Consider the following 16,140-nt stretch of genomic DNA (forward strand, 5'->3'; position numbering starts at 1 on the left):
AAAGATAACAGAGTTCTTCCGACAGAAGCATCCGCAAACTAAGCTAATACTAAACCCTAAACTAAACTAATTAAACTAATAGCAACTGTGCAACAACTGACTGTAGGTTATCGCCCTTTTCCTGTAACTATTGTTGGGTGTTCAGGCAACTAGGAAGGCAACTAGGAAGGCAACTAGGAAGCCGTTAGACAACAACAAATGCTGCAGTCGAACAAAGACTAGCGACGTCTAGAGCCGATAAAAGTCTCCTTTCGGAAAGGTTTGGATCGAGTGGAGCGAATAAGACTTACCCGAAGCCGGAACGGTCGCGGTTGGTACCTGGGAGTGTTCGGCCCGGACAGGAGACCCGTTAGCTGGGCTGTTTGTTTTGATCGGACTTGTTTATCTGGAGGACGTCGCTGCGTGCTGCAGCCTCCTCAAGACACGCCCATCGGGGGGCGTGGCGAGAAGCTGTCAAAACGGAGAGGCGACGTTGCCTTATCTGAAGTCTGAAATATAATTAACTGTATATTTATGTTTACTGAATTTAGTCAGACCAAAGAGAACGTTCCTCTCTTTGCCTCTTGTGCGCATGCCCAGACTAACATAACTGGTCTAAGAAGTTAGTTTTCTGGCATTCTCTTATGCTCTATTTATGCTATATAACCACACTCCTGTTGGCTTTTATCATAGTAAACTATCTAATTCTTCATCTGCACCATAACCACTGCTGTGGAAGAGTCAGACGATGCCAGAGGTTTTAATTCATTCATTTAATTTAAAGAACGGCAAATGGATCCTAATGTATATATTTAATGATCAATTCACGCAACAGTCCCGCACACAGCAGAAGTAAACCTTATTAGAACCTTATTTTTCAACTGGTTATGGACAAATCTGACAAAAGGATGAGCCACACAGTTTGCAAGAGATAAAATGTTTATATTAAAATACAGTGATTATAATAAACTGTGTTTGAATATGGCGGCGAGTACAAACATGACTCAGCAGAAAATTCAAGGGCAGCGGTGAAGAAACACAATTTTGTTTTGCAAGTTTGTGAGTTTTAACACACAATCCTAACAACAGTATCGTGAAAGTGACCTTTAAATCTCGTCCGTCAGGTGTGTGAAAGGACTAAATAGAGTAAAGCGGCTTTAGAGAAGTAAAACTAGTGATTTTAAACAATTCAAGCTGTAACTAGTGCCAAAGTGTTGTGTTGCCAAAGTGTTGTGCAGTGTTGTGAGGCACATTTTAACGGTCCTGGAAGAGACGAGAAGCAAACGTGTCGGCTTTAGTTGAGCTTTACTCCAAACAGGGACATGCAGAGTCAACAAGCCCACAGTGAGGGACGCTCCCTGACCTCAGCCTCCTCCTCATCATCATCATCATCACGGCGGTGCTATTAACAGGGAGGCCTGGTCCTGCTCATGACCAGCAAACAGGACATTCCTCCATGACCGGGATTCTAAACTACGCAGAAGGCACTCTGGAATATGGCTACACTCTCCTGAACCCAACAGAACCAAATCAATACGTTTACATGTGACCTGAACATCGGATGGCCCACATGGCGTAGTAACGTGGTAATAACTACTTATCATTTCGGGGTTCAACAAAGCAACTTAGGCCAACGCTATCCTGTTAAAGACTAATAACTGATTTCCACAGGCCGGCCAACATTTGTGCCCATCTAGGGGACCAGATCATGGTCAGTGCAGCTCAGCAGAGGCTCAAACTGTAACTCTCATACTGAACAAGTATCAAAAATGCCACCAGGCTCCAGGGCACGAGCAAGAGAAAATAGTCAGAGCCGTAGAAATATAGAACAATTACCAGTGTTGCACATTGGCAGTGATCTGTGGAAGATGCATAGTGTCAGTGCTCATTCTGTTCTGGACCCAACAGGCACAAGAGTGGAGAACAGAGGACCGAGGTCCAGCTAAAGGACATTTACTGAGTGTAATATTGTGACCTTTAAGAATGAAAAAAAAAAACCCCACAAGGCAAAACGTTGCTGTTTCTCCTGAGTTGATGGATGGTGGAACAATTTTGACACCAAAGTCAAAATTCCCTTGTGGAAATCTAGGTGATCAGCTTACCGAGCTGGAGGTCCAGAACTACACGGCAGAACAGCAAGGCCTCGGGAAAACATCCCAGTTTGGTACGACTGGGCTTTGAGAGTTCACGAGATCTCTTAGAACCTTTAGCGAGTTAATCAACATGTTGCAATAGGAAGCAGCACCAAACACACTTTATAATGCTCAAAATGTTCCTGGACCTTCTGCAGACAACAAGGCAGGTTTAAAGCAGAAACGGGTTAGTAAAGCTTTACGTGGCGAGTCTGTCTCAGTAACATGGAGAGGTAAAAAACAACCACTAACAACTCACACTGTACACGAGATCAAAACCAACCTACACGAAAACATGAGAGTAAATGTGCCACAACGCTGGTGCTGCCATGGGTCTAGAACTGCTCCGACAGGAGATCACAGAGCCTCTGAGACACGGAGTCCCTGCTGGTCCGGAGGGTCAGGCGGTACATCTGAGCAGAGACACACACCGGTTACATGATGATCCCACTCAAAGGTAGGCATGTGTGTGTGTGTGTGTTACCTGGGCTTGTGTATTGGGCTCCAGTCTGAGCAGGCAGCCCACCTGGACATTCTTGGTGTGAATGACTCCGGCTCCAACAAAGTTAGCTGGATTTGGATCCACTCTGTCCAGCAGGGCCACTCCAAAGCCCAAGATCTTAAAGACCAGGAGAAAGCAAACAGGCTGATGCAGCAGCAGGTCTCACAGCTCTGAAAGCAGCCTGCTCGTGAGAACAAGCGAGAGCATTTTACCTTGGCCTTGGTGACTTCTGTGTCCATGGGGTGTTTGGCTTTGAAGATTTTCTGAACCTCTTGTTGAGGACTAGGAAGGAAACCAGAAAATAGCGGTCGTTTACAGCCCTGCTACCACCTGGAGCTGTTACGTGTCCATTGACCACTCAGGTGGACACACAAATGCTGGAGCTTACAGGGAACAAAGATGGTGACCCCTGATAAAATGGCCAGACAACCTTTAGATTCACATTACAAATAAGAGCTTTGGAATCCCAGCAGCAGGAGAGACAGGCTGAACCAATAAAAGAGCCTCAGCAACGTTAAAGGGATGCTAACGTCTACAAAATGGACACAAGTCACTGCTAAAGGGAACCGAGGCAACGAGCTGGGGAGGAAACGAGAAGGAAACTTGCGCTCCGAGCTGTTTCCAACGCTGGAAGAAGTCTTCAGACGCCATCTCTGTGGGCTGGAAGAACTTATTGAGCATCACGGGGAGTTTGACTGCAATGTTCTGAAGCGCGCCGCCGTATCTGCGCCCACACACACACACACACACACACACACACACACACAGGTCAGCAACGGGACAAGGTGGCAGAGACAAAAGGGCTGAAACATGATTCACCCACCTGAACTGGATGTTGAGGACGGGCGCCTCAGTGAAATCTGAAACACACTCAATGTTGAGGATCTGTTGGACCTGAGCTCCACCCTCGATGACTGGATCCACCGCCTTGGCGTGCACGATCAGCTGTGGACAGAGGTTAAGGACTCCTACTGCTGGGATGTCCTCACACACAGTCACAGCTGAGTCCTGGTAGAAGGATATGGGTCTTGAGCAGGTCGGGACTGTTCACGGCTGAGGAGAAGCTCAGGAACTGGGTCGACGTCTTGTTGCCATAGAATATGTAGATGCGTCCTGAGGAGTGAGAGGAGGCTCAGTCAGTCCTGCCACCACTGAAGCTGCACCGTGAGAAGAGGGGACGGCAGCTCACCCAGGTTCTGTCTGTACTCGGACTTCAGGCCGAGCTGCAAGAGCTGGTTCTCAAAGATCACACCGTTGTTCTTACAAACAAACCTGCCGGTGAGAAGCAGCCGTTAGGAACGGAGCCGAGTACAGGTGCACCGAGACAGACCAGCATCTGGAGTACAGGTGCACCCAGACAGACCAGCATCTGGAGTACAGGTGCACCGAGACAGACCAGCATCTGGAGTACAGGTGCACCCAGACAGACCAGCATCTGGAGTACAGGTGCACCCAGACAGACCAGCATCTGGAGTAGAGGTGCACCCAGACAGACCAGCATCTGGAGTACAGGTGCACCCAGACAGACCAGCATCTGGAGTACAGGTGCACCCAGACAGACCAGCATCTGGAGTACAGGTGCACCCAGACAGACCAGCATCTGGAGTACAGGTGCACCCAGACAGACCAGCATCTGGAGTACAGGTGCACCCAGACAGACCAGCATCTGGAGTACAGGTGCCCCCAGACAGACCAGCATCTGGAGTACAGGTGCACCGAGACAGACCAGCATCTGGAATACAGGTGCACCCAGACAGACCAGCATCTGGAGTACAGGTGCACCCAGACAGACCAGCATCTGGAGTACAGGTGCACCCAGACAGACCAGCATCTGGAGCAGAGGTGCACCGAGACAGACCAGCATCTGGAGCAGAGGTGCACCCAGACAGACCAGCATCTGGAGCAGAGGTGCACCCAGACAGACCAGCATCTGGAGCAGAGGTGCACCCAGACAGACCAGCATCTGGAGTACAGGTGCACCCAGACAGACCAGCATCTGGAGTACAGGTGCACCCAGACAGACCAGCATCTGGAGTACAGGTGCACCCAGACAGACCAGCATCTGGAGTAGAGGTGCACCCAGACAGACCAGCATCTGGAGTACAGGTGCACCGAGACAGACCAGCATCTGGAGCAGAGGTGCACCGAGACAGACCAGCATCTGGAGTACAGGTGCACCCAGACAGACCAGCATCTGGAGTACAGGTGCACCCAGACAGACCAGCATCTGGAGTACAGGTGCACCGAGACAGACCAGCATCTGGAGTACAGGTGCACCCAGACAGACCAGCATCTGGAGTACAGGTGCACCCAGACAGACCAGCATCTGGAGTACAGGTGCACCCAGACAGACCAGCATCTGGAGTAGAGGTGCACCCAGACAGACCAGCATCTGGAGCAGAGGTGCACCCAGACAGACCAGCATCTGGAGTAGAGGTGCACCCAGACAGACCAGCATCTGGAGCAGAGGTGCACCCAGACAGACCAGCATCTGGAGTAGAGGTGCACCCAGACAGACCAGCATCTGGAGCAGAGGTGCACCCAGACAGACCAGCATCTGGAGCAGAGGTGCACCCAGACAGACCAGCATCTGGAGTACAGGTGCACCCAGACAGACCAGCATCTGGAGTACAGGTGCACCCAGACAGACCAGCATCTGGAGTACAGGTGCACCCAGACAGACCAGCATCTGGAACGTCATCTCATGATTCCAGGGGATGTTCCGGGAAGGCTTGAGAGACGACACTGCCATCGTTGTGTCGCACCTGCTCAGTGATGCCCCTGCCTGCTCAGTGATGCCCCTGCCTGCTCAGTGATGCCCCTGCCTGCTCAGTGTTGCCCCTGCCTGCTCAGTGTTGCACCTGCTCAGTGATGCACCTGCCTGCTCAGTGATGCACCTGCTCAGTGATGCACCTGCTCAGTGATGCACCTGCTCAGTGTTGCGTCCACAGTACCTGTGGAAGTTTTCTTCCGACACCTCGGCTGTCGGGGGGGCGGAGTTGTCTGAGAACACGTCCACCAACAGATTGGCTCCGGGGGAAGAGCTGGAGTTCAGACTGAGGCCGTCGGTGAAGGGCTGAGCGGGCGCCTGGAGGGAAACAGCAGGCAGACTTACACACAACATCTGGATCCACCAAACCAACCACCCAGCAGCCGCTGCTGTCAACGTCTGCTCGTTAGCCTGACTTCCGTTATGGAGGAGAATATCCATTATGCTGCCAGCCGTTAGCCTACGCTAAGTAGTCGGAGGTGTACCACAGCCCCTGCTGAGGGACTGGTGGGACTAGATGGGATGTTTCTACGGCCTGGTGGTCGACAGAACGCCTGTCGGGAGTAAAGATGAAAACAGGGGAATAAAGGAGCAAACGCAGACGCTTGGTTTAGTGGAACTGGTGGAAACGCTAAAAGGGGCCAACAATTAAAAATAAAATCTAACGTTGGGATCAGGACAAATAACGCAGAGCGGCTCTGGGTGATGGGGCCCTTTGCTACCTTTTTGGCCTCTTCAGCATTCTGGCCGTGCTCGGCGCTGCCGTTGACGTTCCGCCGGACGTCATCAATACCAGGAAGGTTTCCTGGACCTTTCTTCTTCTTCAGCTTGGCCAAGATGGAAGACTCTCTCTCTGGGAAGGGAGGCATCTCCTCCAAAACGGTGGCCTGTAGAAGAGCGCTACAGTAAAGCTCCAGCCCGGGTCACACCCAGGTTCTCCCGGGTCAGAGGGCACTAACTAACCAGTATGTCTGTGCTGGCGATGCAGCTGAGCCTCAGGTACTCAACAGCTCTCTGCTGGAGCTCCACATCAGCGTTTCGGAGCTGGCTGTCCGAGCGCAGGACGCCTTGGATTGTGGTCTTCACTTCGGGGAACAAGTTAATAAACTTGATGTAGGCGGACAACAGCAGCGCTCGAGTGGGAACAGAGCACAGGTGGAACTTGGAGTGCAGGAGGTTGAACTGGACCAGAGGGCTGGAAAAACAAGAACATCTCGGTGAGTTCAAGCCAGGACTAACCCAGTTATTCAATTACACCCGTCAGCTAAAAGGTCACGACCATCTGCCAAGTAGTGGCTCGGTTTCCCTTTTGCTACCCAAACAGGCCCAACCGCCCCCCCCCCAGCCCTGACGGGGTGCTGTGGGATCTGATGACCACGCCAGCAGATGCTTTCAGTCCTACAAGGTGCATGCTGGGGCCTCCATGGGGTGGGTGGGGGGGGGGGGGGGGTTTGAAGGCCAAATCAAGACTGAACTTGTGTCCCCTGAGAGGCTGCAGCCACGGGGGTTATCGTTAGGGCAGGTGGTACGTGTCACATCCACAGGGACTGAAGGTTCCCCAACAGTGGCCTCCTCTGGCTCGCTTCTTCCCAGGGGACATCCAGCTGTGGTGCACACACGCCTGGGGTGCACCCGTGGCCCAGCTCAGCTCCAGTCCACCACTGTTGGTTCCTCAGACCACTTTTAGATGCTCTGTGGGCAGCGTGTAAGAGGCTAACGAGAGGAGCCTCGATGGGAGAAGCTGGCTGAACAGAACTGACCAGAAATGGTCCAGTAGGAACAAGCTGTCCCAGCAGAGGCGGCGGGATTTCCACAACGCATCAATTACCCTCCAGTCGTCTGGGAAATGAGGGCCAATTCTCACCAGTGCAGACTGGGAGCACACCACAAGAGCTGTGGTTTGGCCTCTGCTCTGGGCCAGGACTCTAACTAATAGGTTAACAGGTTCTAGGTTCTCCTCCCCCTAACGCCAGCGTTCTGAACGGACTTTCTGAAGGTGAAATGCTGCGTGTACCTCGAGCGCGAGTCCCCGGCGATGAGGTTGCCAAACTCCCCCAAGATGTAACCTCCCACCTTCACCAAATTCTCATGGCAGGCCGGAGCCTGCAGCGCCTACAGGGGTTCACAAAACAGGACAGCGTGAGGTCAGAACGCACGGAAAACATCTGGCTCCCGACGCTCCGCAGCTCACGCGCTCACCTCAAAGACGGTCTTGGCAGCGTAGCCTTGGACATCATCTCGGTTTATGACGATCTGGATGACACGATACCACACCTCCTCACTGACATAGTCACCAGCAATGCGTATTAGGTTGAGAATGGTATCTACGTACCAGGTGTAGTCTACAGCATATTTTTCTGCTAGGATAGCAACCTTGAGCACCTGGACAGAAGCAGCTGGCTAAGAAGGGGCGGCGGACAGTGACAGACAGTAAATTGCGTACAGGAGCGAGGGGACACGCACTATTTCCTCTCTGATTGAGTAGTCGGCGGTCTCCAGGTAGCTCAGCATTTCTGCCACGATCTGCTTGGCGTTGCTGCGGTCGCACATGGCGTAGAGCAGGTCAACAGCCCGCTGGCGGACGCTCACGTCTCGCTCCGTCTGGGTAAACCAAAGAGGACACGCACAAAACGTCTTTCGCCGCTCAGACCCGGGCGATTCGTCGCCGATTGCTCTGCGGAGGGGCGGCGGAAGGCCTCACCTTTAGGGCGTTGATCACCGTTTCGATATGAGTCTTCACGGTTTCGTGGGAAAACTCCGAGCTGGCCAGCGTGCACATGCTCTCCAGCGCCAGGTAGCGCAGGTTGGTTTCCCTGTGCAGCAGGAACTGGCCCAGCTGGTTGCAGGCTCGTACCAACAGGGTGGGCTCGCTAAGAGACAGGGAGGAACCAGCGCGTGACGGGTCAGAAGCGTCTTCTCACGTGCACGCGCGTGCAGGCGACGCAGGACCGACCTGTCGTGGTGGATGATGAGGGAAATGGCTTCAAACAGGACAGCGTTCTTTGCGTTGGAGTGCTGAACCTTCTTGGACTTGGGCGGCTCCTGGGCTTTATTGAGGATCGTCTCCAGACACTCGGTCAGGCGGCTCCTCAGCGCCGCATCCTCTGCAACCACACACCTCATCATCAGCGTTACAGGACACACCGCTGAGGCAAAACCTGCACTTTTAAGACACCATTATAAATATATAGCTACACGTGGCAGCTGGAAGAGCGGTTCTTTATTTAAAGGGAGGGGGGATAAGTGGGGTTTTGTATTTTGCTGTGAAGATGCGACATGGGACAGATACCAGGAGGAGGGTAGCACTGTAAAAGGCGCAGCAGCTTCACAGACAACCACGGAGCAGCAACAAAGTAATAGGTGTAGTCCTGCAGGTCAATGGAGGCCGATGTCACAATCTGGATGGGTGAGAGAGGGCGTTCCGTCAGCAAAACTTTGATTTCCCTGGAGAATAAAGAGATCTACGACACCCACCCTACTGAGTCTGGCCACGGCCAAGGACACGGATGTTCTGAACTCTTCGGGACTCTTCTGGGCCAGTGAGGTGATGAGGCTGGCAGCCGCCGTCACCACTCCCTGGAGGACAAGCATTCACGTTGTGATGGTGAGGGAGAGAGTGAGAACACCTCAGGAGCTCAGCCTAAGGCGTCGGGGGGGGGGGTAACACGTACCAGGTGCTGATCATTTAGAAGGTGGACCACGCGTGCCGCCCACTCCCCCATGGGCACCAGGTCGGGAGAGGTCCTGTACAGCCTCAGCAGGCACAGGGCAGCGCTTTGCTTCACACTGTCCATGGTCTCCCTGACAACCAAGCCAAACACATGACATCACACAACAGCTGGGTCGTTACCTTCATTTAAGAGTGCTCTGAACCGTCAACAGCGGTCCGATAAACAGCGGCGCCCTTCCCTCACCCTGCCACCAGGACGCCGGGCACCTCCGCAGCAAAGGTCTCGGCCATCTCCCTGCTGCCCACGTTGGCGATGCAGTGCAGCGCCAGGTTCATGAAGGTCGGGTTGCGGCTGGAGAGGTCGTTCTTGATGCCGTTGTTGATCAGGCGGATCAGGTCGCTGTTGGAGTTCACCAGCACCGAGATGAACAGGTAGCCCTGAAGGGGACACACGGTTAGCGTCCAACACACACGTTTGTGCGGCAGACGGGCAAACTTACAATCTGTTTCTCCGTGTACTTGTTGGAGCTGAGGAGGTTGACGGCCTCCATGTGTCCAAAGTCGATATCGTGTCCCAGGAGAAAGATGAAGAGGAGCTTGCACACATACTTCTTCTTACTGTAGCCATCCAGAGCCTTGTCACCTGTCCATGCAAAAGAAAAGGGGGGCAGGTTGGCGTGGGGCTATACTCTGCTCAGGGACCGCAGCACTGTCTCCTCCTGAGGACACAAATGTCCCTCCGTCCCTCCGTTAGCCTGCACTCACATTTTCCCAAGTCTAAACAAGACCCGAGCGTCTCGTATACGAGTGCGTGGCTCGTTTGTTTAGAACTGGTGAGGTCCCGGAGTCAGTGGGACAAATAACCTGGAGACTGATGAGGAGGAACCTGGCCGCTCTGTCCCTCTGTCCACTTACTAACTCACAGGACACAGAGCCTCTATCTCAGGCAGCAGGGTCATGATGACCATCCAAGTTCTTGTGGGTTCTAAGAGATGCTCTCCACCAGAACAGAGACATTTGTCCTCTCCAAGGCGTCAACCAGGCAGAACTTCCATCTCATCTGGCGTCTGCATCCAGCCAGAGATCCTCCTGAGCTACTGCTGCCCCCAGGAAGCACGGAAGCTCTCAAACACGTCTAAGAAAGGGGTCAATCTTGGGGAAGAGAACACCAATAGTTGCTGGGCTGAAACCAGCACAGCCTTGACGAGTTTAGCTAACCCGAAGCGGTCACAAGATCGTAAGCAGATCACCTCAACAGCTCTAAAATACGGAGGCCGTGGCAACGGGGAGGAGGCGCGCGCACGTACGTGGGCTTCAGGCTCCATTTGGTGAAAAGAATGTGACCATGGAAGACTGGCAACAACATTCAAGCTCAACATGAACAAATCTGTTGAGGAATGTCCGAGGAGCTCAGTGACCCTTTGGTGGAGCCCTCGGGTCAATGGTGCTGGTGCTCTTACCTCCTCCAGAACCTTCCTGCCACCGTCCTGTTCTTCACTATTATATAAAGTTAGCATAGTTAGCCTGGCTGGTGGTAGCTCAGGCAAACCATGGGTGTTCTGGCAGCTTCCTTTCCTACCAGAACACCTTCAGAGCGTCGCCAAGGTACCAAACCAACAATTGCTCACATGGGGTGAACTAGCGAGAGGAGCACTGAGTTATGGTTTCTCACGTTTCAACAACGCTGACGTCAGCATTTATTTTGAAGCACAAAGAAAGATGCCAGGACCAGGTGCTCCCACGACGCGTCCCCGTCCTCCATGCGCTCCCATCACCTACCTTTGAATTTGGAGCGGATGTTGGCCAGTTCCTTGTTTATTCTCTTCACTTCCGCCTCTTTACTTTTACCTGGAAAGAGAAGAAGACATTGCTGCTCGTGTCACACCTTCCTCGATAGCTGACAAAACCTTCCCATGACTGCTCGTCTTCCGATGGACAGAAACCCCGCCTGACACGTGGGTGCGTGTGTGTGAAAGGTTCGTGTTCGTCTGCTTCAGTGAGCATTTTTGGGCGACTATTAGTGGCCGACTCCTGACCAGGACAGCGTTTTCTCAGAACCGACGGGGAAGTGGGAGTCGAGCCGACAACATTGGCCGAGTCAGCACAAACCCTCCATCCTGTTGTGTCCTGCTGTGAGAAGTCCTCACATATTACTTGAATCCTTTTGCCACAGGAGCTTGTTTTTAGACCTATTTGTGTGATGGTGGGAAGTCGTGAAGGGGGAAAGAGAAAGTTGAGTGGACAGGAAGCGTTGAGCAACGGATTGGGCAACAGTTAATGTAATCCTGCCTGTTCATTTAACGAGATTTCTGTCCAGTTGCTCGATTAATCGACACTTTCATTAATGCTGGAGAGCATTTGTGCAGGTTCCTCGGGTCACCTGAGGGTTTGGGCCACCCTCTTTGGTGGCAGCTGAAATGAGTCGGACTTCATATAATTGTGCACGAAAACGCCTTAAACACTCACGTCTTTGGCTCATACATAAAATGGCTCATACACAAGAGGCAAATCGCGCACTATCTGGCGTCTGCGCTTTGGTCAACGCCCTTAGATCTGACGTTAGCATCAGGAAGCTAGCGGCTAACGAGCCCCGAGAAGTAAACAACTATGACGCGTCAACGTCAAACTTGTTACGACAATAGTCACCAGACGACTAAGTAGCTAGAGAGGCCGAGAGAGTTGCCCCCACGGCGATCGGAGCTGTCTGGGCACCAAAGTGCAGCCGCAAACTAGCCGGTCGGTAGCTGCAGGGGCGGCGAGAGAGAGCGGCTCTTACAGTTCCTGATGTCGGAGATGAACACGGCCAGGCCCCGCATTCCGTCGCCCTTCGACACGGCAGGCATGGTGCTCGGTGCTCGGTGCTCGGTGCTCGGTGCTCGGCGCCCGGAGCAGTCTGAGGAGAACGGGGTCAAAGTGGGACAACTACCCAGCGAAGAGCCGAACAAGACGGAGCCCAGCACCCGCTGCGTGCGTGCGTGCGTGAGCGTGCGCGTGCGCGTGGGAGTGTGTCCGCACGAGACCGGAACCAGACGGCAGGCTGGAGCCGCGTTCACCACCGCTGAGTTCCCACTAGAACCTGGGCGGCGTCCCGTTCATATGGGCCGCGGACGCCTTTTTCTTCCTCTTCTCTTCCTTCTTCCTCTTCTGGTGGAAGAAACGAGTCAAACCTGAACTTTGTGGCGTCCACTCACCTGTATGGTCACAGGTAAAAGCGCCGCGAGACCATTGGGTCAGGTGTGAAGCACAAATATCACTGTAACCAAACACTGTTCCATTCAAATCCATGTGTGCTATTAGTCTGATTAATCTGCTATTTGCAGTTAACTGATTTATGCATAATGAGCAAAGCCAAACGTCTAAAATTACAGGCTTTTTTTATTTATTTATTTTTTACAGGTGATCACGATATAACAGCAACTACATATATAACGTGCGGAAGGGCCACATCACGCAAACAGGATAAAAAAAAAGTGCTTGGACAAAAAAAGAGGAAGCCGTAACTGTCACATTAGCTAAACAAATGACAGCTATTTAAACTAGTTTCAGCCGCACCATCCGGTTTCCATCATGGTCTGACTTTAAAATGAGTGCTGATATTTAGAGACAACAGGAACCATGGAGGGGGACAAAACACACAGGAACACAGTCACATTCAGTCTGAAACTCTAGGGTTAGGGTTAGGGTTAGGGTTAGGACTAGGGTTAACCCTAACCCTAACCCTAACCCTACCAACATGCTGTGGTAGCTCTTCAGAGTAACTCCACACTAAAACGAGGCCATGTGGATAACAATGTTAATGATTTGCTTCATATGTGAAGATATCCATCCAAATCGACTGTAACGATCAATAAATGATACCAGTGGTGCACCAGCAGGGTAATTACAGGATGAGACTGTAAAAATAGGTGAACAGGAAAAGCACCGCTCTGGAAAACTGATGCTTTAAACTTTATTCACATTAATAAAAAAAACTATTTCCAAGTATTAAGTGAACAAACTGTCTCTTTAAATGTTCAACATTGCATTTCTGAACAGTTCCAGACCTGAACTTTGCATAGATAATTATACCATCATTAAATTACTGATAACAGTACTAGTGGTGGCGGCGCTCGAGTCTGCTCCTTAAAGATGTGACACGGTTGAGTGACGTTTGTGTTTTCGTCATTAAAGACGCACTTTCTGCATGTCAGTGGTGATGACGACCTCCATGAACACTTCACAGGAGGTGAAGGGAGCTGCTGTGCTTGTGAAGCCCTCTGAGCCAAGTTTGTGGTCCACTTTTAGAACTTGCTGCAGCGATGCCTGCGAGGACCCGAAACGGTCCCCTGCTGGGCAGCCGCAGTTACTACACAGACAACATCTCAAACGCACAAAGAGCGCTTCGGGTTTTTATTTGCTGTCTCGGCTCGTCTTCATCCTCTTTATCCGGGGCTGCATTGAGGAGGCAGCAGTCCAAGCAGAGATGTTCAGACTTCCCTTAACCCGGACACGTCTTACAGCTCTTCTGGGAGGATTCGAAGGTGCTCCTAGGCCAGCTGAGAGAAAACAGCTCTCCAGGATCTGGGTCTTCCTTGGGGCCTCCTTCCAGTGGGACATGCCTGGAACACCAAACTAAGGAGGGGACATCTGGAACAGGCGCCTGGACCAGCAGCAGCTCTATGCCCAGCTCCTGACCTCTCACCACATCTCTAAGGGAGCCAAAACCACCCTGCAGAGGAAACTCATTTTGACCGCTTGTATCTGCGATCTTGTCCTTTCGATCACTTCCCAACATTTATGACCACAGGTGAGAATGGAAGTATAGACCAGACCTGGCTCACCCGCGGCTCCCGAGCCTCTTTCATTCCAATCAACGTTTTTATTTGTGTTTTTTTTAATGTCCCAGGAGGAGCAAGATTAATTGAATAAACAATTTGTGTCAAGGATCGAAGCCGGTCACTCGAAAAATCCAGCAGAAAAGCAGTCAAACAGGCTTTTGCTTCAGATACTGTCGATGTTTGTCTGTATTTTCTATCCTGAAACACGTGAAATCGAAACATCGATCTGTTCTTGTCCCGGGCTGAAGCTGGACCCAGATGCAACACAGAAACCACAGAGGAGAACTTTGCCAGTGAGCAGATTTTATTAATCAACAGTTTCAGAAAAGTATCCTACAGGTCGATAATCTTCAGAAAAGAACTTGCTCCAGGATGAAGAGAACTCAGGCAAACAGGAAGAGACAGGAAGCAGGCAAAGACTTGGTCAGATGAAGCAGGTTACCAGGGCAGGAGCAGGACTGGCAGGACAAGAGGAGGCAGGGTCAAAACCAGGAAAACAAGGCGAAGAATAACACCGACAAAACTTCCCCCATAGAACCGCCAGCCTCTGTAGGACACGGAAAAGTCGACATGCTGGCTCCATCTAATTAAGGTCTCCCTGGGACCTGCTCGAGGTGCCATCGAAGTCTGCAAAAAGAGCTCAATCCAAGCTGTGACGAACAGGGGCCGAGGATCTTTCTTCTGGTCCACAACCCTCCCAATCCATCAAATATTGCCATCCTCTTCCCCGATTACATCTAACCTCACCGCCACAGGGTTTATCACCCTCTCTATTGGGAACGGACTTAAGCACAAACTTCTGTGACTCAACTCGATGGGGAATGTCCGGCATGGATAGCCATACTCGTTGGCCCGCCTAGCAAGGAGGTGCTGTGGTTCAATGACTGTTAGCAGAGGTTGCCTAACGTAGGAGGGTGGTACGGGCTTGGGACCATGTTTGCCTGCACCTACGGATGAAGGGTTGTGCGGAAGGACAGGCTGCCTCCTTCCCAAGGGCCGTGGAAATTAGTGGTTGGTAAGCAGAGGAGCACTGGAAAGGGAACAATCCTGTTGCAGAGCACATGAGGAAACTGGGGCGTACTCCGCACGGCAAGTGCTCCGACCATAAGGAAGGATTCCTCAAAACAAGGCAATGAAGAGCCGTCTCCATCTCCTGGTTTATGCGACAGACCCGTTGACATGACAACCCCCATGACGGAATGGCTGCAGTGATAGAGTCCAGGTTACAAGGGAACTCCAAAATCAAGGAAAGACGAGGGAAAGGGCGAAGCAGGAACTGTAATGTCTCGAGGTGTGAACCGGACATGAGCATGCAGAGTGATGAGACTCACTACCCAACAGGTGTCCATCGAGGGCATTAGCAGAGACTGGGTAAGGGAAGGGAACGAGGGATTCCAAACAATTGGCAATTCCAAGCCATCGAGCTACTTCCTCTTCCATAATCCTCCCATCGGCCTTGGAGTCAATAATGGTGGCGAGAGTGTGAAAACCACCTGGCCAATGGATGTTTGACAGGAGGAACAGGACAGGAAATGGAGCTCACCGCTATCTCCAGACTTAGCGATGAGCTCTGTCTTTTCACGGACACCTGGAGACAAAATAGCCCACTCACCCCCAGCACATAGATAAACCTCGCTGCTGGTAATGGCGGCGGCTCGCCACCCAGAGAACCCACATGGAAGTAGCCTTGGCGGGGGTCCTAAAATACATAGTGTAGAAGGAGAACATTCCGAAACCCCTGATCTCCTTTGGTGTCCGACGTCAATCTTTGTGGCCAACACTTTGACCCTTGAGTGAGTGTCTCGCCAGAGCCTAGGAGCCATATACTGTTCACAGTTTCGGAGCAAAGGATGATGGTCCATGATCGAGGGCTGCCGACTGTCTTGTTGTTGTTGTTGTTGTTCTGCCAGCAACTTGTCAGACCTTTTCCCTTTGTTCTTCATCTCGGCCACCTTCTTTTTTCTTCCTCCAGTCTTGCCTCTGCTGGAGATTGTGTTGTGTTTCCTTGTTTTGGTGTTTCCTTGTTTTTGTGTTTACTTCCTACTCTGTTAAATCGAATTTTATCTTGCGTTTTCTCTGCGCGGTGGGAAATGCCTCATGCACTAAGATGTCGCATCAGGAGCGTGCTCGTGGTGAGATATTACCCGCGCTGGGTTTTTTTTTAATCACCCTCAAAACCATCGCGGGCAATATCTCACCACGAGCACGCTCCTGATGCGACATCTTAGTGCATGAGGCGGATGTGCTATTGTTGGGGACAGAGTTGAGCT

At 51.8% G+C, this 16,140-nt stretch overlaps 1 protein-coding gene and 1 long non-coding RNA gene across 2 annotated transcripts; both read right to left on the reverse strand.

The window, feature by feature from the left end:
- Positions 1-900: 900 nt before the first annotated feature.
- Positions 901-12,163, reverse strand: LOC105419706 (AP-2 complex subunit alpha-2). The gene is made up of 22 exons (XM_029832254.1): positions 11,830-12,163; positions 10,833-10,901; positions 9,554-9,696; positions 9,298-9,491; positions 9,055-9,184; positions 8,858-8,959; positions 8,673-8,781; positions 8,337-8,487; positions 8,085-8,253; positions 7,847-7,984; positions 7,583-7,765; positions 7,398-7,495; positions 6,347-6,578; positions 6,106-6,270; positions 5,568-5,701; positions 3,803-3,885; positions 3,637-3,726; positions 3,437-3,560; positions 3,221-3,337; positions 2,826-2,895; positions 2,596-2,730; positions 901-2,524 (listed from the first exon to the last, which is right to left on the reverse strand). Exons 1-22 carry the CDS (start codon positions 11,894-11,896, stop codon positions 2,447-2,449), a joined length of 2,781 nt encoding a protein of 926 aa, XP_029688114.1. The 5' UTR covers positions 11,897-12,163; the 3' UTR covers positions 901-2,446.
- A 1,997-nt stretch (positions 12,164-14,160) lies between these two features.
- On the reverse strand, positions 14,161-16,043 carry LOC115248483 (uncharacterized). Its single transcript, XR_003887345.1, has 2 exons — positions 15,483-16,043; positions 14,161-14,328 (listed from the first exon to the last, which is right to left on the reverse strand). It is a non-coding gene; the product is annotated as an uncharacterized lncRNA (long non-coding RNA).
- Positions 16,044-16,140: the final 97 nt, after the last annotated feature.

This window comes from Takifugu rubripes, unplaced genomic scaffold (assembly GCF_901000725.2).
Source record: "Takifugu rubripes unplaced genomic scaffold, fTakRub1.2, whole genome shotgun sequence".
NCBI lineage: Eukaryota > Metazoa > Chordata > Actinopteri > Tetraodontiformes > Tetraodontidae > Takifugu > Takifugu rubripes.